This window comes from Stomoxys calcitrans, chromosome 5, assembly GCF_963082655.1.
Source record: "Stomoxys calcitrans chromosome 5, idStoCalc2.1, whole genome shotgun sequence".
Lineage (NCBI taxonomy): Eukaryota > Metazoa > Arthropoda > Insecta > Diptera > Muscidae > Stomoxys > Stomoxys calcitrans.
The window spans coordinates 109,706,640-109,732,531 of record NC_081556.1 but is presented as its reverse complement, the minus strand read 5'-3'; the positions used below and the strand labels follow the sequence as shown (position 1 = coordinate 109,732,531).

At 39.6% G+C, this 25,892-nt stretch overlaps 4 protein-coding genes and 1 long non-coding RNA gene across 7 annotated transcripts; 2 read left to right on the top strand and 3 right to left on the bottom strand.

The window, feature by feature from the left end:
* Positions 1–568: 568 nt before the first annotated feature.
* On the bottom strand, positions 569–2,850 carry LOC106095958 (CDGSH iron-sulfur domain-containing protein 3, mitochondrial). The gene is made up of 3 exons (XM_013263423.2): positions 2,710–2,850; positions 2,517–2,655; positions 569–876 (listed from the first exon to the last, which is right to left on the bottom strand). Exons 1-3 carry the CDS (start codon positions 2,758–2,760, stop codon positions 659–661), a joined length of 408 nt encoding a protein of 135 aa, XP_013118877.1. The 5' UTR covers positions 2,761–2,850; the 3' UTR covers positions 569–658.
* Positions 2,851–3,270: 420 nt separating this feature from the next.
* Positions 3,271–15,577, top strand: LOC106095966 (WD repeat-containing protein 35). Its single transcript, XM_013263435.2, is given in 11 exon segments — positions 3,271–3,519; positions 3,585–3,696; positions 3,762–4,052; positions 4,116–4,261; positions 4,331–4,490; positions 6,305–6,687; positions 6,745–6,928; positions 6,997–7,100; positions 9,278–9,567; positions 10,478–12,187; positions 15,317–15,577. Coding segments are annotated over 11 exon segments (3,597 nt in total). The 5' UTR covers positions 3,271–3,495; the 3' UTR covers positions 15,510–15,577.
* LOC131997803 (uncharacterized) lies at positions 15,274–16,513 on the bottom strand. The gene is made up of 2 exons (XR_009398429.1): positions 16,085–16,513; positions 15,274–16,013 (listed from the first exon to the last, which is right to left on the bottom strand). It is a non-coding gene; the product is annotated as an uncharacterized LOC131997803 (long non-coding RNA).
* A 464-nt stretch (positions 16,514–16,977) lies between these two features.
* On the top strand, positions 16,978–22,162 carry LOC106095971 (U2 snRNP-associated SURP motif-containing protein). The gene is made up of 13 exons (XM_013263450.2): positions 16,978–17,068; positions 17,122–17,238; positions 17,307–17,400; positions 17,504–17,874; positions 17,939–18,328; positions 18,394–18,437; positions 18,492–18,824; positions 18,883–19,119; positions 19,179–19,362; positions 19,419–19,671; positions 19,734–20,113; positions 20,178–20,542; positions 21,818–22,162. Exons 1-13 carry the CDS (start codon positions 17,063–17,065, stop codon positions 21,915–21,917), a joined length of 2,874 nt encoding a protein of 957 aa, XP_013118904.2. The 5' UTR covers positions 16,978–17,062; the 3' UTR covers positions 21,918–22,162.
* LOC106096051 (cyclin-Q) lies at positions 21,978–25,070 on the bottom strand. Of its 3 annotated transcripts, none has more exons than XM_013263576.2 (6): positions 24,962–25,070; positions 24,636–24,808; positions 24,427–24,571; positions 22,910–23,128; positions 22,593–22,826; positions 21,978–22,528 (listed from the first exon to the last, which is right to left on the bottom strand). In XM_013263576.2, the coding sequence occupies exons 2-6, from the start codon at positions 24,719–24,721 to the stop codon at positions 22,433–22,435; spliced, it is 780 nt and encodes a 259-aa protein (XP_013119030.1). In that variant the 5' UTR covers positions 24,722–24,808; positions 24,962–25,070; the 3' UTR covers positions 21,978–22,432. The 3 variants fall into 3 exon arrangements, with proteins under 3 accessions (XP_013119030.1, XP_013119048.1, XP_013119039.1); XM_013263594.2 differs by having other exon boundaries at positions 24,966–25,065; XM_013263585.2 differs by having other exon boundaries at positions 24,636–24,805; positions 24,962–25,064.
* Positions 25,071–25,892: the final 822 nt, after the last annotated feature.

Sequence of the window (25,892 nt, the reverse complement as noted above, 5' to 3'; positions counted from 1 at the left end):
CTGAAAGAGTCCATCGGGCCAATGAAAGACTCCATCGGGTCAACGAAAGATTCCATCGGGCCAATGCGGTACGTACAACCGGCTGCCATGGGATTGCACGGTAATTTGTAATGGCTGTCCAGCGGCACGGAGATCACGGATATACGAATGACTCCCTTTCTAGCCTCTTCACTCTGGTCAATAAATTGACGTTTATCTAAGGAAAATACCTCAAAAGTATCGCCAGCATTTTTTATTTAACCAACCAAAACAAAAGTCAGCTGTTTTTCTGCAAATTTTCTCTGGAAGTCGTTCTCGTACTTTTGCTTGCAAATTTTTTAGAGAGTAAAATGGCTCTTACTTTCCTGCAAATTTTTACTGGAGAAGTACGCGAACAGACCTAATGTGATACCTAATTTTTTGATATCCGAAGGTGGAATCCTCCCCCTTTCCATTGTTTTCAAAACGCCAGATCTCGGAGATGGATGGAGCGCCCCAAATAGGACTTATTTATCGACCATGGCATTATAGGGCATTAGCGCATGAGTGAAGCGGGCTCGGTTCAGCCTCTGAAATATAAAAAATAAACTTTGTCTTTTTTTTGTTTTATTTCAAATAATTCCCTTTAATTCTTGTAACAATTGAATAGAGTATTGCGATAAAAGAACATTTTTCTTAATTACTTAACAGCCTCTTGAATATGTTTTTGTTTATGAGTACCATCACAGAAAGGCCGATGTTTAGTGTGTTTGCAATTGCATAGCCAATAATCTCCAGTTTTTTCAACTTTGAAACGAATTGGTCGCAGTTTGATTTTCAAGAATTCATCTTTGTGTGTACCATCACAAATGGGCTGCAGCTTTGATTTGCCACATAGGCACCAGCTATATACCTTATCTGAAATAAAAGTATAAAGAAGATCATTAATTTACTATTTTTGAGAACTCAAAAATTTGTGTAAATTTGCACAAATTTTTACTGGAAGTCGTTCGCCTACTGCTTTTCATAAAACAGCCTTCTAGCCTTGTCACTCTCGGGTCAATAGACGTTTATCTAAGGAAAATACCTCACAAGTATCGCCAGCATTTTTTATTTTAAAACAATTGTTTTTCTAAGCAAGCAAATAAAAAACCAATCAAAACAAATATCAGCTGTTCTGTAAATTTTCACTAGAAGTCGTTCGCGTACTTTTGCTTGCAAATGTTTCAAAAAGAGTAAAATGACTCTTACTCTCCTACAAATTTTTACTGGACCTATAATCTAACATTTAGTTTGTTTTATTAATCATTCTGTCATTTGTATTTTAGCTATGGCATGAGAATTCGATCAAATTTGTCTCATAAATAGTATCTGAGACCCTAAGAAAGGTTGTTGTTGTAGCCATAGTCGAGCAAGCACGTTGCGGTCTATACGACCGATCGCCGCGGGAAGACGATGGTCATTGATTATATAAAGGCGCCAAAAACTCGCCTTGTCGTATCAAGCATCATAGAGAGAGACTCACCACTCGATACCGCTGATTGCCCGCTACTATTGAGCATTCCACTATCCGCAATCGGTGGACGAGCCCGGTAGCTCGCAGCTAAGCTTCTCATGATTACGAAGAACACCACACAGATTGCAGCTCAAAGTTCCAGCCTGTGTGAAGCTCATAGTTATCCCGTGCCTAAGAAAAGTATTTCCTTGCACCGGCTGAATTTTTTTGCTGGACTAATTCCTCTACTGGTTTGGCCCGTAAACTGCAAATATAGCTCGTGGTCCGAACGACTCCAATATGCGGTTACCCAAAATATCTTACGAATGATTTTCCTCCCGACTACTCCAACCACTGCCCAATGCTTTGCATATAAAAGGGCAGTTATTTTATAACAGACTCTTGAAAAACGTGGTTTTTGGCATGATTCTTGAACTTTTTTTTTAGCCCTGCATATGGCTAATGTTATTGCTTCAAATGCGTTTGAACGCATAAGATGAGACAGTCGGAAGCCGTCTTGTAGTTGGCAAATAGATGGAAGGTGTGTATTGGTTTTCTTTGACAATGATAGGACCCAAGTATGTTAACTTCAGATCTATCTTATCTATCTGATCTATCCTATGGCAGCCGGTTGTACGTACCGGATTGACCCGATGGTCAATCCTTCATCGACAAGGACTGCCGCCTCAGTGTATAAACACTGCTACAACAACAACAATGTATGGCTCTGTAGGGATAAATACTTTTTTGCATCTATTGTGCACTAGGTTTATAATACAGATGCTTATACAAATATGCCACCTGATGTAGCGTATGCATTGGCAAGATTAAATCCACTTGGCTAATTATTAAATTGCTAAATGAGAAATACACAAATCTATTTACAACTTAAACTACTATCTCAAACGAGCTTTTAAATAATTTACCATTTTAGTTGCATTGAGCTTTCTTTTAAAGGTTATGTAAACGATGTTTGCAAATCAATGGTTCTCCTGCTAATCTTTGCATATATGTTCATATCTTTTTTTAATTACTATAAATTGGCTGTAATTATTTAACCTACCTTGATCTAAATGAATTTTGAAAGGCTTTTTATCGAACACAACACCATTTTCAGCTTGAAGGTGAGCTGTCTGTGAGCCCTCCAAGACATTTTTGGGAATGTTTTTCGGCTTTTCGCCGCCAGTGCTATAAAGACGTTGCTGAAATTGAACTATTTAATATGATGTTATTTAAATTGAACTAAGATTATCTACCATCAAGCCCAGTGAAGGACGAGTATTTATTCTTGAAAAAAGAGATTGCATTATATCCTTTCCTATTTGTGCTTCGAGATGCAAATGTAATTCTATACAAAAAACGTACAGCGAACATTTATGTCACAAATACAGCTGTTTTACAATAAAGGAGCCGAAATGTGAAACAGTGTTGCCAATTGTAGACAAATGTTGAATTGGCTGTTTATTGTGCATTGAATTCATTTACAATGGTGCTCATATTAAATTTTATTGTGAATGAAATATTTGAAATGTGCTAAGAATAATTAAAGTGGTTGAGGTAAGTACATGTAACGAAACACTTTATTTAGGTATAATGTAAATATGAGTTTTTATATTTAAAAACCAAAAATATTGAATGAATGAGAAATTGACTCCTAATTTCTTAAAATCTTTAGTCCTATTGTTTTTTTAATAAGACCCGTTAATGTTTCAAGTTCAAATTGTTTGAGTAAAAACGCTCTTTGGCAAAATTGAAAAAGAGAGTCTCTCTTTACTACCAGTTAACCTGTAGTTCTCTCTATGGATGTGTGTTTTGCACTTGATGAGGAACATACGCAACAGTTTGTATCTTTTGTATCTAAAAGGCACTTGTAAACAAAACTCAAACCATCAAACCATAAACAATGGGCTAAATAAAAGAGAAATCATATGAAAGCCTACCACAAGATCACCATGGAAACAAGTTTTTCTTTATACATTACAAAAAATTTCTTGAACGCAAAAGAGGTGAAAAGTGTTTTTTTTTAAGGAAACGTTAGTAAAATGTTTGTTTACTTGAGTAAAAAGGTAATAAAATGTAATTTTATTTGATATAAAAATGATCTAATGCAAAGACAAAATTATATTGGCAGATTGCTATACCAAATAATGTGCAATTGAATTGCATATCCTGGAACAAGGAACATGGCTATATTGCCGTGGCCGGCACAGAGGGCTTGCTCAAAGTGTTAAAATTGGAACAAGGTAAGGAAGAAAATGTAGAAGACACGAATCATGAAATTATAATGCCCTGGAATATTTCATAAAAGCATCCTCCAATGGCCAAAGCAAGGGTGGCCTCGCTGCAGTCTCAAATCTTTCCATGAACCAAACTCTAGATGGCCACAAAAATGCTGTAAAGGTAGTCGTCTGGAATAATGCCCAACAGAAATTGACCTCATCTGATGTGGATGGTGTCATTATGGTATGGATGTTATACAAGGGCTCATGGTATGAAGAAATGACAAATGATCGCAAGAAATCAACAGTAAATGGCATGCATTGGACCTCGGATGGCAATAAGATATGCATAGTTTATGAGGATGGAGCTATTATTGTGGGTATGAAATGTGCATGACAACTGCTTAATAGCATGTTCTGAGATAAAATTCACTTTAAAATAGGTTCGGTGGATGGAAACCGTATTTGGGGCAAAGAATTGAAAAATACCCATCTCAGTGGTGTACAATGGAGCCCCGATAATCGTTTAATCCTATTTAGCTTGGCCAATGGCGAATGCCATTTGTACGACAACCAGGGAAATTTTGCGGTATTACAATATTAGCACCAAATATTCACATATTACAGAATTTTCAAAATTGATTAAAACTCTTTGCAGATGAAGTTGAATATTAAATGCCTGGGCGCCAATTCGAATCGTCCCATACCCATAACTGCTTTGAATTGGTTCAGTGGAAAATCAAACGGTCAATGTCCTGTATTGGCCATATGTTATGCTAATGGCAAGGCTCAGTTAATGGTGGATGAGAACGACGAAAGTAAGTGTGATATGTTTTAAGGAAAAGTTAACCAACTTATAATAAATTGCTGTTTTTATACCCTCCACCATAGGATGGTGGTATACTAATTTCGCCATTCGGTTTGTAACACCTCGAAATATGCGTCTAAGACCCCATAAAGTATATATATTCCGTCCGTCCGTCTGTCGAAAGTATGCTAATTTTTGAAGAAGTAAAGCTAGCTTAGTGTAGGTCGGTTGGGATTGCAAATGGGCCAAATCGGTCCATGTTTTGATATAGCTGCCATATAAACCGATCTTGGGTTTTGACGTCTTGATCTTCTTACATTACTTAAATTGGCTATGACAGAATATTTGTTCCACTAGCCGAACGTAGAATAGCGTTCCAAACGCCTCGATCTTCTGCGCTCATTCTAAAATCTCTGACATCAAGTTTCGAGATGTCTCCGAACTTCCCGGTTTGCGTGTACCACCGTGTTTGCCTTCAAAAGACTTCTTTGCTGGAGCTTCTTCATCCATTCTGATAACATGACCTAGCCAACGCAGCCGCTGTATTTTGATGCGTGTGAATATGCTATCGTCGTCATACAGCTCATGAACCACGAGCGGTTCATACGTCGCCTATATTCTCCATTATCGCAAACTGGTTCACATATTTTACGAAGAATTTTTTACTCCAAGCACTGCCTCATCTGCTTTTACAAGTACCCATGCCTTAGAACCATATAACAGCACGGGTAGTATCAGTGTCTTGTATAGTGTAGTCTTCGTCTGTCGAGAGTTGGCCTTGTTTCTAAAAAGCTTACTTAGTCCAAAGTAGCATCTGGCGCCTTCAAATAACCAATGGCCAACATCAGCGTCTGTTCCCAGATTAGGGGCGGCTGGAGGCGAGCGTTGAATCTTGGAGCAAGCGGCTCGCCACAACGAGGGATACATGTGCAATCCCACATAACCCATGCGGTTGGGGCGCTGGGTCAGTAACCCGCCCCCGGAAAACTATGAGAAACAAAGGAATAGTAAAAACGGACCCCCCCCAATTTTTTGAGCTTCCGATTTGACTGTAATTTTGGACGTCGTGCTTTGATATCACTTCCAACGACTGTGCTAAGCATGGTTCAAATCGGTTCATAACCTGATATAGCTGCCATATAAACCAATCGTAGGTCTTGACTTCTTGAGCTTTTAGAAGGCGCAATTCTTATTCTATTTGGCTCTAATTTTGCACGCGATGTTTTGGTATCACTTCCAACCTTTGTGCGAAGTATGGTCCGAATCGGTCTATAACCTCGCATAGGTGCCATATAAACCGATCTTGGATTTTGACTTCTTAAGCCGCTAGAGGGCGCAATTCTCATCCGATTTGGCTAAAATGAGGTTGCATGAGGTGTTTTGAAATGACTTCCAAAAACTGTGATGAGTATGACGCAAATCGGTACGTAACCTGATATAGTTGCCATATAAACCGATCTAGGTCCTTGACATCTTGAGCCTCTAGAGAGAGCAATTCTTATCCGACTTAGAACACATTTTGTACAATGGCTTCTCCAATGGCAATATGGTCGGAAACCGGTCTCCCGATTTTGCTTCTTGAGCGCAATTCTCATCTCAATGGACTGAAATATTACCCAATCACTTCTACAGTGTTCAGCATTCAATTCATTTATGGTCCGAACAACAGTTCTTAATCGTTATTCTTTGCTTGACTAAAAAAAGATAGCGCGCAAAGAACTCGACAAATGCGATCCATGGTGGAGGGTATATAAGTTTCGGCCCGGCCAAACTTAGCACGCTATTAATTGTTTATATATAATTTTAATTATTTCCCATTTACAGATCCCATTATTCTTAACACTCCCATGAACATCACCGATGCCAAATGGAATCATGATGGATCGGTTTTGGCTTTATGCGGGCGTCTTGATGACAACTCCTCGTCGAAAGAATTAAATCAAGTTAGTTTCTATTCCCCATATGGTCATCTATATCGTTCTTTAAAAGTACCCGGATTTCAAATCACCTCAATATCGTGGGAAGGCAAATCGTTACGCATTGCCATGGCTGTCGATTCTTTTATATATTTTGCCAATGTCAGACCTGATTATAAATGGTGTTATTTCGAGAAAACAGTTGTTTTCCTAAATGCCAACAACAACAACAACAACAATAAGACGAATAATATAAATATTATAACATTTTGGAATACCACATCGAATCAGGTATATCAGGTTGTTATTGTAGCATTTCATCTCGTTTCACTCTTTGGTTTTCTTTAGAGTTCCTTAAAAGAAGTTGAACCTTGTTTGGCAATGGCCGCTTGTAACGAGCATTGTGTGATTGCCGTCGAATGTTTAAGTGGTAATATGAAAGATTTGGCTTTATCAGCAATGGAACGAAAAAATTCTGATGATAAGTTGTATCAGTTGCTGTTGTGTAATTCTATTGGAACCACTGTGGATTGTAAGTATTTTGTGCTTTATATTAATGATGATATCATCTGATGCTGAAGTTTCTTTCCGATGCTGTAGCAAAATATACTGAAGTTTGTCCAAATTTCATTGGAATAAATGGAAATTATGTGGCAATAGCTTCAAATGACGAAATATTGTTATGACACTATCATACACCAAAGGTGGGTAAACCAAATATTTCTAGATTTAACGGACCAAGCTAATTTTGAAATGATGACAAATCTATGTACGTAAAAAAAATCTAAAACAACTTCAAAGTTTTAGCCATGGATAAAATACTGTAGTAGTGGTCCCTCGGCTAAACAGAATAAAGGCGGATTGGGATTAATTTCAGCACGAATTCTGCACCACTATCCCTTCTAGACTAGAAAAGGAAGTGGAAACTGCGGAGGATATGTACATAGTGGTCAAGCGATCACGAAGGCCCTGAATGACTCGCTTGTGTCAGCATGCCCGCCATGGTGGACCCCAGAGCTGGTTGGTCTAAGGAAGGACGGCAACTCCGTGGAGGATACTTCTAGGCAAAGAAGATTCTGTCCTCGAGACTTGTAACGGTGGGGTATATCCAGAAGTCAGAGAATGTATGGACAATATCTAGTGAGAAAACGCTAGAACTACTCGTTGATACACATTTCTCGGGAAATTCTCAAACGGACAACGTGGCACCAGAAGAGGTTGTCACAGATATGCATTCGTCGGAGGCCATTAGGGGAAATTGTGTGTGAATTGTGCTTGAATTACAAGCTGTTTCTGATAGACTGGTTCCCTGGCTTAGGGAGATATATTCTGCCATTTTCATTTTGGCCGAGATCGGTTCAGATTTGGATATAGCTGCCATATGGTCTTGGTCCCATAAAAGACGCATTTATTATCCGATTTTGCTGAAATTTAGGAAAGTAGGTTGTGTTAGGCCCTTCCATATCCCTCTTTAATTTAGCCCAGATCGGTCCAGATTTGGATATAGATGCCATATAGACCGATCTCTCGATTTAAGGTTTTGTTTCCATAAAGGGCGCATTTATTGTCCGATGTCCCCGAAATTTGGGACAAGGAGTTAAGTTAGGCCCCTCGATATCTTTCTGCACTATAGCGCAGATAGGTCCAGATTTGGATATAGCTGCCATATAGACCGATCTCTCGATTTAAGATTATGAGCCCATGAAAGGCGCATTTGCTGTCCGATTTCGCCGAAATTTGGGACAAGGAGTTAAGTTAGGCCCCTCGATATCTTTCTGCACTATGGCACAGATCGGTCCGGATTTGGATATAGCTGCCATATAGACCAATCTCTCGATTTAAGGTCATGTACCCATGAAAGGCGCATTTGCTGTCCGATTTCGCCGAAATTTGGGACAGTGAGTTGTGTTAGGCCAGTCGACATCCTTCTTCAATTTGGCTCAGATCGGTCCGGATTTGGATATAGCTGCCATATAGACCAATCTCTCGATTTAAGGTCATGTACCCATGAAAGGCGCATTTGCTGTCCAATTTCGCCGAAATTTGGGACAGTGAGTTGTGTTAGGCCAGTCGACATCCTTGTTCAATTTGGCTCAGATCGGTCCAGATTTGGATATAGCTGCCATATAGACGGATCTCTCGATTTAAAGGCACGTTTATAATGCGAATTCGCTCAAACTTGACACAGTTACTTATGTTAGGCTTTTGGACATCCGTGTCGTATATGGCTCAGATCAGTCTATATTTGGATATGGCTACCAAAAAGACCAATATTTTGTTCTACAAAACTGAACAATGTGACTTGTACTTATTAGACCAGTCAATATCCATGTTGAATTTTGTCCAAATCGGACCATATTTCGATAAAGCTGTTATGTGGGCGTAAATTATGCATTTTTCACGCGGATTTTGTCGAAAGGTGGTTTACATATATACTCGAGGTCGTGGGCATCCAACGCCCACTTTAACGCCTTTTTACTTGTTTGTCAATATGATGAGCTGTCAATAAAAGAAATATCATGTAGCTGTCATTTCTAGTTTGACAGATGTACCAGTGTGAGCTTGGTAAAGCTTGGAGTCAGCTACCCTTTAACATCAGACCAATGACTTGACACAGTCACATCTGTCGAGAGAAATATGCATATATCGGTAACTCACAGGTAAGCTTCTGTTGATAACTATGAACACCATACAGATCGTAGCTAAAATTTCCAGTTCCAAAAATCCATCAGTTGCCTGGGAATTTCATTTCAGTAATCAACAAAAATTCTTCATTTTCTAGTGATGTACATTCTCATGGTCAAATTAGCTGGACTCACTCCCCTTTGGGAGTAATAGAGTAAACAAATTGTTAACATATTTTTCCCTTTCATTTTTTCAGAGCGCCTCCCAGCTGCATAGTGTTAAATCACGCAAGGAAAAACGTTTTCACATTGATGATACACCTACTGGCGTGGATTTAGCCAAAGATTTGCAAATGACGAAAGGAAGCCAAGATAATTTGGATACTAATGTGGATTCTATTTGCTCATTGGCTTTGTCCGAGAAGACTTTACTAGTGGCCAGAGAGTCTGGAGTCATTAATGAATACAGTGTACCGAATGTTGCTTTAAGAAATCGTCATAAGATTGGGGCAAAAATCATTAAAATGTCCATCAATTCGAATTCCTCGTAAGTAGTTAACAACATTGCATAATGAAGTTGGACAAAAAGAAAATTGGAGAGTTTCGCAGACCTTGTGAAGCAGATTTGGTCCATAAGTGATCCGTTTCCCAGCTAAGTGATTTACCATAAAATCAGAATTTATCCAAAACGAATTCAAAAGAGAAATTAAACAAGTAATAGCGTGTTAAGTTCGGCCGAGTTCAGCCAAATCGGATGAGAATTGCGCCCTCTATTGGCTCAAGAAGTCAGGATCCAAGATCGGTTTATATGACAGCTATACCAGATTATGAACTGATTTGTACCACACCTAGCACAGTTTTTGGAAGTGATACTAAAACACCACGTGCAAAATTTCAGCCAAATCGTACAAGAATTGCGCCCTCTAGAGACTCAAGAAGTCAAGACCCAGATTGGTTTATATGGCAGCTATATGAAAACATGGAGCGATTTGGCCCATTTACAATTCCATCCGACCTACACTAATAAAAAGTATTTGTGCAAAATTTCAAGCGCCTAGCTTTACTCCTTCGAAAGTTAGCGTGCTTTCGACAGACAGACGGACGGACAGACAGACAAACGGACGGACGGACAAGGCTAGATCGATTTGAAATGACATGACGATCAAGAATGTATATACTTTATGGGGTCTCAGACGCATATTTCGAGGTGTTACAAACAGAATGACGAAATTAGTATACCTCCATCCTATGGTGGAGGGTATAAAAAGCAATTATCTGCTCCCTGTGTAAAATTTTTACATATTTTGACAGACCTTACTTGAAAATGCTCCCATGCGACTACGCTTGTGCACAGATTTTGTGGTCTTGTGTCAACTCTAAAGTTCCCGCGTACTGTCTGGTTTCAAACCTATTGACCACTGTTATCCACATCTTATTGAAATACCTTTTATTTACAGCCGTGCGGCCTTGATTGACTACAATGGAGTTATGACCCTCTTAGACTTGGACGATGATCGAGAGACACAATTGAATTTTAGCCGTGTGGAGCGTAAAGATGTTTGGGCCATTTGTTGGGCAAAGGACAATCCCTTACTTTTGGCCCTAATGGAAAAGACTCGCATGTATATATTCCGTGGCAATGATCCCGAAGAACCAATTGCCTGCTCTGGCTATATATGCGCCTTTGAAGATTTGGAAATAACCAGTGTTCTACTTGATGATATCATAAGTGGCGAAGAGACTCAAAATCCCATAAGTCATATACTTCAATTGAAGGTGAAATCCTTACGTGACACAGATGATTTGCTGCAACACGTAGGTTTGGAGGATGCCAAACAATTTATCGAGGATAATCCACATCCCCGTCTTTGGAGATTGTTGGCGGAGGCAGCTTTAAAGAAATTAGAACTGGATGTTGCAGAGAATGCTTTTGTTCGTTGTGCCCACTACCAGGGTATACAATTGATAAAGCGTCTGCGCAACATACCCTCAGAGCTTCTACAGAAAGCCGAAATTGCAGCATTTTATGGAGAATACGAAGAAGCAGAAAAATTGTACATTGATGGTGATCGCAGGGATTTGGCCATTAACTTGCGCATTACTTTATGCGATTGGTTCCGAGTTGTGCAGCTGTATCGCATGGGTTCGGGTATATCGGATCAGCAAATGGAAACAGCCTGGAGGCAAATCGGTAATCATTTTGGAAATTTGCGTTCGTGGGACAGTGCAAAGGAATACTACGAAAAGTCCCATGACATTGAGGGTCTAATGGACTCTTTGTATCACTTGGAACAATTCGAGGAGTTGGAAAAATGCATAGATAAATTGCCCGAAAAAAGTCCTTTGCTTTCAAAGATAGCGGAAATGTTGTCCTCCGTGGGCATGTGCAGTGAAGCGGTGAATGCTTATTTGAAATTTGGTGATCCCACGGCAGCTGTTAATACCTGTGTAAACTTGCGTCAATGGGGTCAAGCTGTTGAGCTGGCTCAGAAATATGAAATGCCACAGGTTAATACTCTTCTCAACAAACATGCCCAGCAGCTTTTAAGTGAAAATCGTCTGCCCGAGGCCATTGAATTGCAAAGAAAAGCAGGTCGATATTTTGATGCAGCTCGTCTCATGGTCAAATTAGCTGAGAAAGAAACAGAGAAGGGCTCAAATTTAATACGCATTAAAAAACTGTATGTTCTGGCAGGTCTATTGGCGGAAGAACATTTGAAAAGCTTGGCCTCAACCTCTGGGGATACACAAACGTATAGTGTGGATCGTCTCAGCATTATGGATTCCATGAATCTTGAAGATTCTGCCACAATTGAACGAATATGGCATTGTGCCGAGGCATATCATTTTATGCTATTGGCTCAGCGTCAATTACGTTTTGGTATTGTTCATAGCGCAGTTATCACTACATTGCGTCTGCGAGAATATGAAGATGTTCTAAAGCCTGAGGATATTTATAGTCTACTAGCATTGGCAAGCTGTGCCGATCGATCGTTTGGTACTTGCTCAAAGGCATTCATTAAGCTGGAATCATTAACACATTTGCCGGAAGAGGATCTCAGGAATTATGAGGAGTTGGCCATAAATATTTTCTCCAAAAATGAACCCCTAGATGATAAAGAGGACTATATAACATGTTACTCCTGCAAAACTTCAGTGCCTGACAGGTAAATTTGAAATGATCTAAAAATGCCCTCAAAAATGTTTAAAGTGGAAATAAAAAAACTCCCACAAAAACAGGAACTTGAGAAGGAACTATGGACAGTTTAATGGTTAGGTTAGGTTGAATGAAGGCCCCATTCCACTTTGGATATGCACCAAAGCCAGTAAACTAAAAAACCAAAAAAAGAAAAAGTTAGGAATTCCGTGCTACTTACAAAATACTTAATTGTTTTCCATGCCCTAAGTTCGTTCATGTCTGGTATTTTGTTCACACCTAAGTACCGGTGTCTGTTAGCCGCGAAAGCCAGGCAATGACATAGGAAATGCTCCAACGTCTCATCATCTTCCCTACACATGCTATCACTTGACGCACCGATTTTGCATCACTGAGCTCGTACGCTCCTACGTGTCTCGTTATGACACCAAAAGCTACACTGCCCTCCTTCTTACTACCTTTCATCCCATAGGATTTTCGCCGTCCTACCGACTGTTTCGCTGTTCTACAGTGTTAAATGGGGGTTCGTCGCCCACACCTTAAAATCGGAATGCGTCGACTCGAAAGACTTCGGGTTAACCAAGTTTTTCGACGGCAGTTCTCTGGCCTAGACTGCCAAATCGTCTGCCACTTCATTCACTCTTACTCCGCTATTACCCGGCACCCAAACGATGCGTATTGTGCCATCCTCAGAGAAGGCGTTAATCTCCTTCTTAAACTGCAAGACTGTTCGTGACCTTACCTTCCTGGTTGTTATTGCCCTTATGGCCAGTTTACTCTCCTCAAAGATGTTCACACTCGAGGTCCTCGCGTTAGCACCACACCACCTAACGCATTCCGTGATCGTCCGGATCGCCGCCTGCAGGACCGTATTATGGTCAGGTAGTCTAAAACAGATCTCAGTCTCTGGGTTCTTAAGGTAGGCCCCCAGGCCCACTCTGCCCTCTGGCTTTGATCCATCCGTGTAACATGATCTTCTATATGGCAATACTAGGATTCCGTCAATCCAAGACTGTGCAGCTGGCAGCAGTGCCTCTCACTCGACCTCAAGTGTCATCTCAGGTATCCGATTGGAAACCTCTTCCCTTCCTTCTAGGTTTCCAATCGTCGCCTCGATTATACTGCGATGGTATGAGCTGCTCCCAATCTCAATCCATCCTCAATCCATTCTCCCATCGCTTTAAGCCTCGTAGCCGCAGTGGCTACGACACATTTAATCTGTATGTCAATGGGTCGGATATCTAGACTAGTCTCCAGTGCCCTAGTGAGTGTGGTCCTCATCGCTCCGTCTATGCCAAGATAACATGTTCTCTGAACTTATTGTATGGTCCTTATGTTGCACTTTTTCTCCATAGCAGTCCACCAATCTACTGAGGCGTATGTAAGTATTGGTCTAATCACGCTTCTCTAGAGCCAGTTGACTATCCTCGGACTCAGGCCCCTTTTCGTGCCTAAGGCCGGTCTACATAGTGCCCTACATCTGTGATCCTTCTCAGTACGCTCCTGAATGTAACACTCCCAATTAAGTTTCCTATCTAAGATCACTTCTATGTATTTGAACTTGTCAGACATTGAAACGTGGTGCGACAAATTGGCCCACTTTCGTCTTCCTCGTGAACAGTCCTATGCCATATGCAAGAACTTTTCGCTCCTTCTGCATAACTGGTTCGGATCCTTACCCCTAAGGATTATTGCAAAATCGTCTGCATAGCATAGGTTATTTATGGTGATGACCCAAAGGAGTGGCAATAAATTGCCCCCCTGTGGCATATACTTAAATGGTTTGAAGGACCGACCCGCTCCGCTGCGCCTCTATTACTACCTCCAGAAAAATATGTAAATACCATATGTATATGACCAGTATAATATGTTTATTTACTCCCAAACACTATACCCTTTATTTGTACCCCATATAGCCAATAATGGCAAATATTCCTATTTGAGGAGGGATTTTAACGTCCCATATTGTCATGACTCCCTCCTTCCGATATCAACAAACTTGTAGCCTATTGCTCGTTCCGGACCGTAATCTACTCCCTTATTCCTTCAATTTGAGTCCCATATTATCATTATCGTCCAACATGCCTATTTTAGTGGGGTTTTGTGTCGGTGCAGTTCCATAGGTACCTGGACCCAATGTTTATTATCAAATTAATACTGTACTCCCGAATACCTTTCATTTGAGTCCCATATTATCCCCATCGGTTCACTTTTATTTCAGGCTAGGCTTTAGGGGTAAGGTGGAGGGTGCGCCCCCTTACGATATTAACAAATTCTATAGCCTATTTCTCCTTCCAGACCATATTCTTAATCTACTCCCTAAAACACTTAATTTGAGTCCCATATTGCCCCGATCGGTCCACTTTTATTTTTGAGTGGGGCTTTTGGGGCAATGGGGAAGGTCCGCTCCCTTATGATGTAAACAAATTCTATAGCCTATTGCTCCTCCAAGACCATATTCGTAATTTACTCCCTAACACCTTTCATTTGAGTCCTATAATGTCATTATTGTCCAATATGCCTATTTAAGGGGGATTTGGGTTGGTGCGGCTCCCTAGGTACCTGGACCCAATATTTATTATTAAATTAATCTAATATCGAATACCTTTCATTTGAGCCCCATATTGTCCCAATCGGTTCACTTTTCTTTTAGGGTGATGCTTTTGGGGTAAGGTGGAGGGTCCGCCTCTTACGATATCAACATTCTATAGCATATTTCTCCTTCCAGACCATATTCTTAATTTATCGTTTCTGGACCCAATTTAAATATCAAGTACTCTACTCTCGAATACCTTTCATTTGAGTCACATACTGTCCTGATTGGTCTACATTTGTGAGGTTAGTACCTGCCATGTTAAACTTCTCTCCAAAGAAGTGTCGCACTGCGACACGCCGTTCGGACTCGGCTATAAAAAGGAGGCCCCTTATCATTGAGCTTAAACTTGAATCGCACTGCACTCATTGGTATTGTAGAAATTTGCCTCTGTTCCTTAGTAGAATGTTCATAGGCAAAATTTGCATTTGCATTTGCTTTTTGGGTAAGGGGAGGGTCAGGTATTAAAAAAATTTTATAGCCATACAGACAAACAAACAAACTTTGAATTTTATATAATAGTTTTATTTTTTTTCTAACTTTTAGCTTGCCAGCCTGCAACAAATGTGGCGCACGTTTCCCACCTTGTATCTCATCCGGAAAACCTATAACTCAACCAACCGCCAACATTTGGATTTGTGGAACTTGTCATCATTGTGCAGCGCCAATGGAAATAACCAGACATCGAACGTGTCCACTTTGTCATACGCTTATATTATCAATGACACTGGAAGTTTGATATGTCACTAATATCAACTTAATAAAAGTAAATTTTCTGATCTCTTATTAGAACTCATGTATTCCAAACACCCGATGCCTATTCATTTTAGTTTCTTAATTTTAAGGTTATTTTTGTTGTAAACGCTGATTTGCGGAGGGAATCAGTCATTGGCAAGGTGTAATTCTGGATCGATCTCGTTACGTTAATCCAACTGCAGAGGGGAATGTATTTTTAAGATAATTTCCGCCTCAGTACTAGGTATTGTAAATTTTTTTTTGTCCTGGGAATGTCAAATTCGCGATGCAGGCTCCGTTTGCTGTTGGTCCTTGTCGGGATCGAAAAAAACCGCGAACTCTGGATTTTTTCGGTCTATCGAAACCGTGTCTTTGACTACTCGGTTTCCGTCAGGTATAAGCAGAGTTTGAAGTAGCTGCGCTTTCGCACGTGCTCAGGTCCAACCACGTTGCGGAAGTACACGGACTATGTGACCCCTCCGACGTCTCATACGAGGATTCATGGAGTCTAAAAATTAATAGGGTGGTCAACAAATATGAACGTGAACATGGAGCCGCTATTGTTAAGTTGTGGTATACCGTCAATTCACGTCCAATCTCCGGAAAAAGGCGACCCCGCTGATTGTCCGCGACTGCAGTTACAGCTACTCCGGATGGAGCATTCCACTATCCGCAAACTGTGGACGGGCCCGGCAGCTCGCAGCTAAGCTTCTCGTGACAGCAATAAACACCACACATATCGGACCTCAATGTTCCAGCTTGTGTGGTGCTCATGGCTATCCCCCCACAGGATGCGGATAGTGGAATGCTCCATCCGGAGTAGCTGCAACTGCAGTCGCGGACAATCAGCGGTATCGAGCGGAGAGTCTCAGTGAGAGGTCGGATGGCACCGGCTCTTTGCACAAATACTGCGTGCCTACGATGCTCGATATGACAAAGCGATTTATTGACGCCTTTAAAAAACCAATGACCACCCTGTTCCCGCGGCAATCGTTCCTTTGGACCGGAACGAGCTTGCTCACCTACAGGAGCTTGACGAGGATCGCCACAACCACATGAAAATGTGGTTACAACAACAACAAAAGGAATCTCAAAGAATAAAATCTAAGTCAGGAATTCCGTTCTCATACTATTGGGTTGCCCAAAAAGTAATTGAATCTCCAATCATATAGTCGGCGTTGACAAATTTTTTCACAACTTGTGACTCTGTAATTGCATTCTTTCTTCTGTCAGTTATCAGCTGTTACTTTTAGCTTGCTTTAGAAAAAAAGTGTAAAAAAAGTATATTTGACTAAAGTTTATTCTAAGTTTTATTAAAAATGCATTTACTTTCTTTTAAAAAAATCTGCAATTACTTTTTGGGCAACCCAATAAAATCCTCTTTGCCAAACCACCCTGTTGTCATTTTCCATATGTAGCCATGTAAACGCTACTCGCTTAGGTTTCACTTTAAAATTGAAACGCTATGGCAAATCTAATTCTAGCAGACGCACAAAGATGTGGCAACACTTTTGACATTTAATGGATTTTTTCGCATTTTCGATGGCATAAATAAAAATGAAGGTAAATATTTAAAATCTTTCTATTAATAAACTCTAAAAAAAACTTTTTAATAGCGCATAAGTGAAAAGAAGCTTGAAGCCTTTAATGTGGGCGCTATGGCCAAGCGCCAGCTGTCCAAAAAGGAAATTGAGGAGCAAAAAAAGAAAGATGATGAGGAGGCAGCGGCTCATGTAAGTAAAATTGAACACAAATTACCTGGAGATAGACATATATTTATTGTTTGTCCCAATGTTTGTAGGTCTTTAAAGAATTTGTGGAAACATTCCAAGAAGCTCCCTCTGCTTCCTCCAAGGTTTGGGTAAAGGCGGGTACATACGATGCCGGTTCTCGTAGTAAGTTGATCTAGACTTTTAGTGTTTGATGTATATATACATTCCGAGAAGGCATGTCTAAGTGAAAAATATTAATATTACTTTTACGTTTTCCAAATTTCAGGAGAGGATAATCGTGAAAAGGGAAAGTTATATAAGCCTTCATCCAAAGTGGATGAAAAGTCGGCGGCGGAAAAGGCTCAGGAATATGCCAAGTTTTTGGCATCTGATTTGAAGAAAGATTCATTATCTTTGAAAAAGAAAAGCCAGGAGAAGAAAAAAAGTAATCTGGAATTGTTTAAGGAAGAACTTAGACAAATACAAGAGGAACGTGAAGAACGCCATAAATTTAAACATATGGCCCAGTCCAATATGTTACAAGTCAAAGACCAAAAAGAACATACCACGGAGCATGAGGTAGTCGAAAGGTCGGGTTCGCATGATACCGGTGATCCAAATACAACTAATTTGTATTTGGGTAATTTATGTCCTAAGGTGTGTATGCTTATTATAAGTTAAAACAAAAACATTGTCATTGATAATGTCTGCCTTCCAATAGTTATCGGAGCAACAATTGATGGAAATATTTGGTCGTTATGGCCCTTTGGCAAGCATTAAAATTATGTGGCCTAGATCGGAGGAAGAGAAATCACGTGGCCGTAATTGTGGTTTTGTAGCCTATATGAGTCGTAAAGATGCTGAACGAGCTCTAAGAACTCTTAATGGCCGTTTCATTATGGGCTATGAAATGCGACTGGGCTGGGGCAAAGCTGTGCCCATTTTAAATCAACCAATTTTTATACCGCCACCTTTATTGGAGCTTACCATGCCACCACCACCATCGGGGTTGCCATTTAATGCCCAACCACCACCAAATGAAAGAGCTAATGTGCCGGCAAAGAATTATAAAGAATATACCACAGAGGAGGAGAAGGAAAATATGCAAAATGTAAGAAAGTAAAGACCTATTTTCAAGAAGTTGATAGCACATGTTTTTTGTTTCTTGTCTTTAAGGTTTTGCAAAAGTCGGTGGTCAAAGTTATAATTCCAACAGAAAAGTAAGTTCATTACATGGATTTTTAAACATTTGCTAAATTCTTTTCTTCTTCTAGAACTGTTTTGCACATCATTCACCGCATGATAGAATTTGTTATACGCGAAGGACCCATGTTTGAAGCTTTAATTATGTGCCGGGAAATTGAGAATCCGGCTTTCTCATTTCTATTTGACAATGAAAGCCCTGCTCATATTTATTATCGCTGGAAACTGTTTTCCTTGTTGCAAGGTGATAGTATCTCTGAATGGAATGAGAAGGAGTTTCGTATGTTCAAAGGTGGTCCCATTTGGAAGCCCCCCATTGCCAATTTCTATACACAGGGTATGGCGGATGAGTTGGTGGTGGACCCCGATGCACCAGAAGTCCATAAGGGAGCGCTTTCAACTGCGTAAGTGTGAGACAAAATATAAAAAATTTAAAATTTCTTATATGCTCTCTATTTGCAGACAACGTGACCGTTTGGAAGATCTTATTCATTATCTTACACCAGAACGTTCACGCATAGGAGACGCCATGATATTTTGCATTGAACATGCGGATGCAGCCGATGAAATTTCCGAATGCATTGCAGAGTCTTTATCAAATCCCACTACTTTGGCTTCAAGAAAAATAGCACGTTTGTATTTGCTATCGGATATATTGCATAATTGCACTGTGTCAAAGGCCTCCTTCTTTAGGAAGTCGTAAGTCGATGTATGACTTAAAATATCGGCAAAATATTTCTATCTCCATTTATTTGCAGCATTGAAAAACATTTGGCCGATATATTTGAGAATTTACATACATTCTGCAATGCTATAGAGAGTCGTCTTAAAGCAGAGGGTTTTAAGAATAGAGTATTGAATGTGCTGAAAGCTTGGGATGATTGGGCGGTATATTCCAAAGATTTCTTAATGCAGTTGAGATGCAGTTTTCTAGGCAAGCAGGTAAATAAAAGCAGACATATGCTTGATTTTATCTCTCTAAAACAATGTCAAATTAGTTACAAAGGTCCCCTTCGCCGCCTCCTGAAGAAATCAAAGAAGCCGAAGAGGAAGATATCGATGGTGCTCCCCTTTCGGGTGATGAAAGGGATGATGAGGATTTGGACGGCGTGCCTTTGGATGGTGCTGCCCTTTTAAAGGGAGTACTTATGCGTAATTTGCCAGAGTCCTCACAGAAAAACACCCCAAATCGTCGTAGCCAAGAAGTTAGCCGTGATGCGGATTACAACGATGATATCGATGGAATACCTAGTAACTCAAAAATTCAAACTTTTGTTATTTTCTTATTTAATTTTTTTATTTTCCTCTAACAGTGTATGATGATATTGATGGCATACCACTGGAGAAGGATACCTCTGATGATCTATTGCATCCTGAACTGTTGACAGGTAAATCAGCATCGTCAAAAACTCCCGCATTTATACCATCAAAATGGGAGACAGTAGATCCCGAACAAGTAGCCGAACAGGCAGTTACTACATGTAAATGGGATTCATTGGATCCCCCTGATCCACCGAAATATGATGTAGACAATGAAGAGGATTTTGATGAAATCAAACGCACAAAATTACGTGATGTTGAGGTTAAGACTATGCAGTATCAAGATTCTTTGGAATCCGGAGAAATTGACTTGAAAACCGGCTGGACAATACCAGAGCAGGTGGAATATTATCGCAAAAAATTATTGAAAAAGGTTTGTAACTTATATGCTGCATTTAGTGGTTAAATAATGACATTCTCTTTTTCTGTTTCTAAAGTCTTCGGACACAGTAGACTCTCCCTTAAGCTACATGTATAGCAAAGAAGCAGCCAGCCCTGAAAGATCGCGTCATTATAGACGCTCACCATCGCCTGCACAACATTCTCGCGGTAGCTCACGTTCTAGTCCAGCACGCAGCAGCCGAAAACGCTCGATGTCACCTTACAAGAGCACCAGCAGTAGTCGGCGCGATAAATCGCCTTCCTCCAATAGTCGTGAAAGTAGCAAATACAGTAAACGACATCGCTCACGTAGTTTATCACCACCATCGCCGCCTCATCCGCATCCGTTGGATAGAACGACATCTTATATATCCAAGTCCTCACGTTACGATAGTCCACAATCATCATCTAGATCGAAGAGGTAAGTCGACACACTTAATTTTAAATTTAAAAGTTGAATCTGACGATAGGGGAGGGATTTCACTGAGACTCAACTCGATCCGCGACTGCTGTTGCATCTACTCCGTATGAAGCATTCCACTATCCGCAAACTGTGGACGCGCCCGGTAGATCACAGCTAAGCTTCTCATGATAACAAAAAACACCGCACAGATTGGAGCTCAAAGTTCCAGCCTGTGTGATGCTCATAGTTATTTCGTGTCGGAGCTTGATGAGGATCGCCACCTCCACATTCAATTCCGTAATCGCCCGTATCTCCGCCTGCAGGATAGTATTATGGTCAAGCAGTTTAAAACATCCCAGTCCCTGGGTTCTCAAATAGACCCCCAGGCCCACTCTGTCCTCTAGCTTTGATCCATCCATGTAACATGATCAGCAGTGCCTCGCCCTCGACCTCAAGTGTCGTCACAGGTATCCGATCGGAAACCTCTTTCCCTCCTTCCAGGTTTCCTATCGTCGCCTCGATTATACCGCGATGGTATGAGCTTCTCCCGTCCTCAATCCATTGTCACATGGCCTTAAGTCTCATCGCCGTAGTGGCTGCCTCACACTTAATCTATATGTCAATGGGTCGTATATCTAGAATAGTCTCCTCAAATGTAAGTCCTGGAATATTTATGTACTAAATTTCTGCCTAATCGGGACATCAATTGCGGTGGTCAGGGGGGCTATAAAATGTTATAGGCCTATTTGAACCGTACTTGACACGGTTGGAGATACTCTAAAAGAATGTTACGTGCAAAATTTCACCCAAATCGGATAACAATTGGGGCTTATAGACGCTCAAGAAGTCAAGACCACTTTCTGTAAGAAATATATCCAATTTGGACAAATATGGCCCATTTGCAATCCTCAACGACCTACATCAATCCCATGGCAGCCGGTTCAGCCACCTCAGTGTACAACAAAACAAAATTTTCTCTAAAAAAAAAATTTCAATGAAATTTTCTCTAAAGAAAAAATTTCAATGAAATTTTCTCTTAAGAAAAAATTTCAATGAAATTTTCTCTAAAGAAAAAATTTCAATGAAATTTTCTCTAAAGACAAAATTTCCATGAAATTTTCTCTAAAGACAAAATTTCCATGAAATTCTCTCTAAAGACAAAATTTCCATGAAATTTTCTCTCAAGACAAAATTTCAATAAAAATTCTCTGAAAACAAAATTTGCCTTCCAAAATCTTCTACCTTTTAGAAATTAATGTGTTAACAATTTATACTTTATTTTATTTTTTTAAGGTCACCTTCTCCCAGTTATTCTCGTTCCGCCAAACGTGACGATCGCAACTCTTACTCATCGCGCAGTGAAAGAAGTAAATCAAGTAAAAGTAAATATTAATGTAAGGACCCTAAGTCATCATACATAAATCAACTATAAAGGAAACACAGAAAACAGATATGAAAATTTTCGCAATGAAATATATTTAAAATTTATACAAAAATACATATTCATAAAATGGAAAATGGATAGGTTGGTAAGAAGTGATTGATCTTAAAAATTAATGAATAATGTAATATTTCGATGAACGCCAATAAAAAACAATCTTGATAATGTTTAAGAAGCGATATGTACAAAAAATTGTACACCTGCTTTGTATGATCATAGACAAAGGAAATCCATAGACTCATAGCAATATGTTGAAAAAAGCTCTAACAAATGAAAGAAATTTCAAATTCTCAGTCGGTAATATGTCAGTGCGCAAGGAACCCGTGCAACATGGAACGGAAAACTTTTGAGTTAATTTATTAAAATGTTGAATTTCAAAGTCTATCCTTTCCTTTGTCTATGGTATGATTCGTACTTGTAACTTCCTATCTTGATATTGGTAAAAATATCCTTTTTTTTGTCAATCTTTACATATTATTGATATCCGATTCGTGTTTGTATACTTCAATGATATCTTCGATAATCTCCCAATGTTTTTCTTTAGTAATGTCGGAGACAAAAGGCTGAAAAAGTGCAAAGTTTGTAAAGAATTATGCCAATATATTTAGTTTACGTCAAAATACTCACTGTATACCACTGGGATTGATCATCAGATTCATCTGTTAGTGGAACTTGCACTCCATACGTTTGTAATGCCAATGAAAGACAACAAATGGCAATATGTGTTGGTTTATGTAATAAAATTTTCGGACTATGGTGGAAATCCTGTAGAAAGGATGCTGCTGTTTTGGCAATTGGCACCGAACCCCAAACATTTGAGCCCAGCCAATCCTGAAGGGTTTTCATATAGTAGAGTAAGTACTGAAAGAGAAAATTTTTAAAAGTTTTCAATAATTATTTTTTCATGAAATAGAAATCTGAGCCCCTATGTCACTGGCTAATACCTTGTGCGGATGTTCTATATTCAAATCAAATTTTAGTGTGCGTGCTATTAAAAGCTCTGCTTGTACAATGGCATCCCGCATCGACCAATATTCATCGCCCAATTCAAGTGGTGAAGCACCCCTATTCAGAGTGATGTGAGCAACGTTAATAACATCACGGATTTTAACGGGGTCGTCTTTAATTTTTCCAGCCAAGTACAAAGATGATGCAGCTATCAACTGAAAAATGTGCAATAATAACAAAAATATTAATTGTGTCCAATTTAAAAATATTTACTAAGCCACAAGATGTTGAAATGCCGCAAAGTGAAATAGAGTTACTCAAGATGGGCGAACATCTACGATACTGTTTGCGCCATTTTCTTATCAAATGTATACCCTTCTAATGGTATTGGCATCGCTTTTTACGCGGACAATTGTAATATGGCTTCTGGACCCCATTTTGATGAAATCAGCGAAAGGTTGAACATCGTCATTATCAATCTTGTCCCCGGCAAAACATATACAAACGATATACAAAACCAAATCTCAACGTTGTGGATAACAAGGTAAGCGGACAACCAAATTACTTATAGCTGTGAACACAGGCCGGAACTTTGATCTCCAATCTGTGTGGTGTTCTTCGTTATCACGAGAAGCGTGGATGGTGGAATGCTCCATACGGAGTAACTGCAACGGCAGTCGCGGACAATCAGCGATATTGAGCGCAGAGTCTCAGTAAGAGATCGGGCGTCACCGGCTCTTGCACAAATACTGAGTGCCTATGATGCTCGATAAGACAAGGCGAGTTTAATGGCGCTTTTAAATAACCAATGGCCACCCTGGTCCCGCGGCGATAGGTCGTTTAGACCGGAACGAGCTTGCTCACCTTCAGGAGCTTGACGAGGATCGCCATCTCCACATGAAAATGTGGCTACAACAACTAAATTACTTAGTGTCATATCAGACAGCATTGACAATACTTTTACACATGACTCTTTAATGTGAGATAAAGTCATAAGAAGAAATAGAGACAGCGGAGATAGCTTTAGACCTTATAAGGTACCTCAAGTTATCAGATTGAAAACAGAAAACAATAACAGACACTTTTATCGTCATATTAACTAAAACTAGCAAGGGTTCCAAGCCACCTCGTTAAACCAGGAAAAACAGTACCATACCATAAAGCATTTACTACCCTCTATAGAGCCATTTACTTCATGATTAATTACAAAAATCATCAAAAAAAGAACTTGACCTAAAAGTTAAAAAAAAGCGTAAAGTCGTTGTACTGCCAATTTCTTGTCTCTTTTCCTCCTAAATGGCGAGTTTGCATTTGCATGCTTCACTAATTTGATTTCTCATGCGTTTTCCCCCCAACAGATCACATACAAGTTTCGCATATAAATAAATGCAAATGCTACGTTGTAGCTCCACAATAAAAAGCTGTTGAACCCACATTGTAAGGTGCAGAACAAGTAATTTTGAGCATTTGATAGAAATTATAAACACTCTCGCTTAATGCTATATATACATACATATTCATCGTAGTCTGTCGATTCCATTTCTCTGTAAAAGCGATGATATATGATGGCTGCAGTGGCTGATGTCAATGGTTTAATCTGTAGCTTAATGGCACATTCGAACAGAAATCTGGGAACAACGCCTTCCTTGTCAATTTTCCTGCAATTGGATTTACAATTAAAACACAAAACTTTAGCCAAAAGAAAAAAAATCTAAATTTTACCTGTAATCTGTGGGTGTGATCTTCTGCAATTTATTTTCCTGGGCTTTGTTTTGAAGGGACAACACGTCCACAATATTGTTCTTCATTTTGCTGAACTTAAAAATGTACTCGCTGCCAATGTTATTTGGATATTTCGTCCCTTACACGTGCAAGTCTCGAAAGCACAACCCCTGCTATTGAACGGAAGATAATTAAATGCCACAATTCGTTACTGGATGTCCATTAAAACAAAATGGTTAATAGTTCAATTAATAAATAACATCAGGCAAACAGTGAATGTAAACTGTCAAAGTTAGCTGTTTAAACTCATCAACCGGTTTACTTACATACTTTCTTCGATTTGTTTATTTTTTTTTTTATTGCATGCAGTTGTCGAGAAGTGTGGTAGAAGCTTGGAGAAATTAATGTCTTACAACAAAAATACACTGATTGCAGCGGCATGGGAGGTATTTAAAACAGTACGCAAGCTTGGCAAAATATGGCAAGTCTGTATTGTGTCACAATAATAAGGGGGTTCGCATACTCAATCATTTACATGAATTTTTACGGGAAATCGTTTGCGTATTTAAATTGGTAGCCGAAGAGAAAGCCGGAAAAGCGGATACTTTATTCAAACAAATATCAATAACCCCGTCATCTGCAGTGTAAACGGGGTTAAAGATACTCAAATATTTCGGTCGAAGGCAAGGGTAGTTCCAACAAGACTCTGCACTGTCAGCTGGTAAAAATTAAGAATGGCTAAAAAAATCCTGTTGCCGGCTTCATTTCGTCTACATAGTGGCTATCCAATTCGGCAGATGCTAATTACATTTACTTCTCTATTTGTTCTGAAGAACGCCATTGAACGGTAATGGGCCAAAATACCGGAAGACTACATTCTTGCAGCTTCCAACTCGTTTTTTGATCGACTCAGAGCTGTGTTCAAGGCAAAAATTGGTCAAATATAGTTTCAAATGACATCTTTGTCATTTTAATTTATAAAAAATGTGGTCGTTTGAATCGATTTTTTTACTGAAAAAGTACACTAACAAACTTTATATAGCCAATCGCAAGGCGGATTTAATAAGGTGGTCTCACGTGAACAGCTGTTAACAGGCAGCCAGGTTTGAAGGTATTAAGATGTCCGATTTTTGTTTGCATTCTCTTTGTTGTTATTTTCTTTCTTGTATGTCCTTTGCTCATTTACGCACACGTATACACACACGCACACAAATTTCTATGTGTGTGTGTTGGCAAAACGCCGATCAGCTTTGTTAT

What these genes read in the sequence shown, in the direction of transcription:
- LOC106095958 (XM_013263423.2), bottom strand. Translation starts at nt 2,760, where the DNA reads ATGCAATCTCTTTTTTCAAGAATAAATACTCGTCCTTCACTGGGCTTG. An exon ending in GTCCTTCACTGGGCTTGATG is followed by an intron (nt 2,656 to 2,709) that starts GTAGATAATCTT and finishes GTTCAATTTCAG; the next exon opens with CAACGTCTTTATAGCACTGG. An exon ending in CAAAATTCATTTAGATCAAG is followed by an intron (nt 877 to 2,516) that starts GTAGGTTAAATA and finishes CTTTTATTTCAG; the next exon opens with ATAAGGTATATAGCTGGTGC.
- LOC106095971 (XM_013263450.2), top strand. An exon ending in ATGAGGAGGCAGCGGCTCAT is followed by an intron (nt 17,239 to 17,306) that starts GTAAGTAAAATT and finishes CAATGTTTGTAG; the next exon opens with GTCTTTAAAGAATTTGTGGA. An exon ending in AGAAGGAAAATATGCAAAAT is followed by an intron (nt 18,329 to 18,393) that starts GTAAGAAAGTAA and finishes CTTGTCTTTAAG; the next exon opens with GTTTTGCAAAAGTCGGTGGT.
- LOC106096051 (XM_013263576.2), bottom strand. Translation starts at nt 24,721, where the DNA reads ATGAAGAACAATATTGTGGACGTGTTGTCCCTTCAAAACAAAGCCCAG. An exon ending in ATCACACCCACAGATTACAG is followed by an intron (nt 24,572 to 24,635) that starts GTAAAATTTAGA and finishes ATCCAATTGCAG; the next exon opens with GAAAATTGACAAGGAAGGCG. An exon ending in ATATAGAACATCCGCACAAG is followed by an intron (nt 22,827 to 22,909) that starts GTATTAGCCAGT and finishes TTTCTCTTTCAG; the next exon opens with TACTTACTCTACTATATGAA.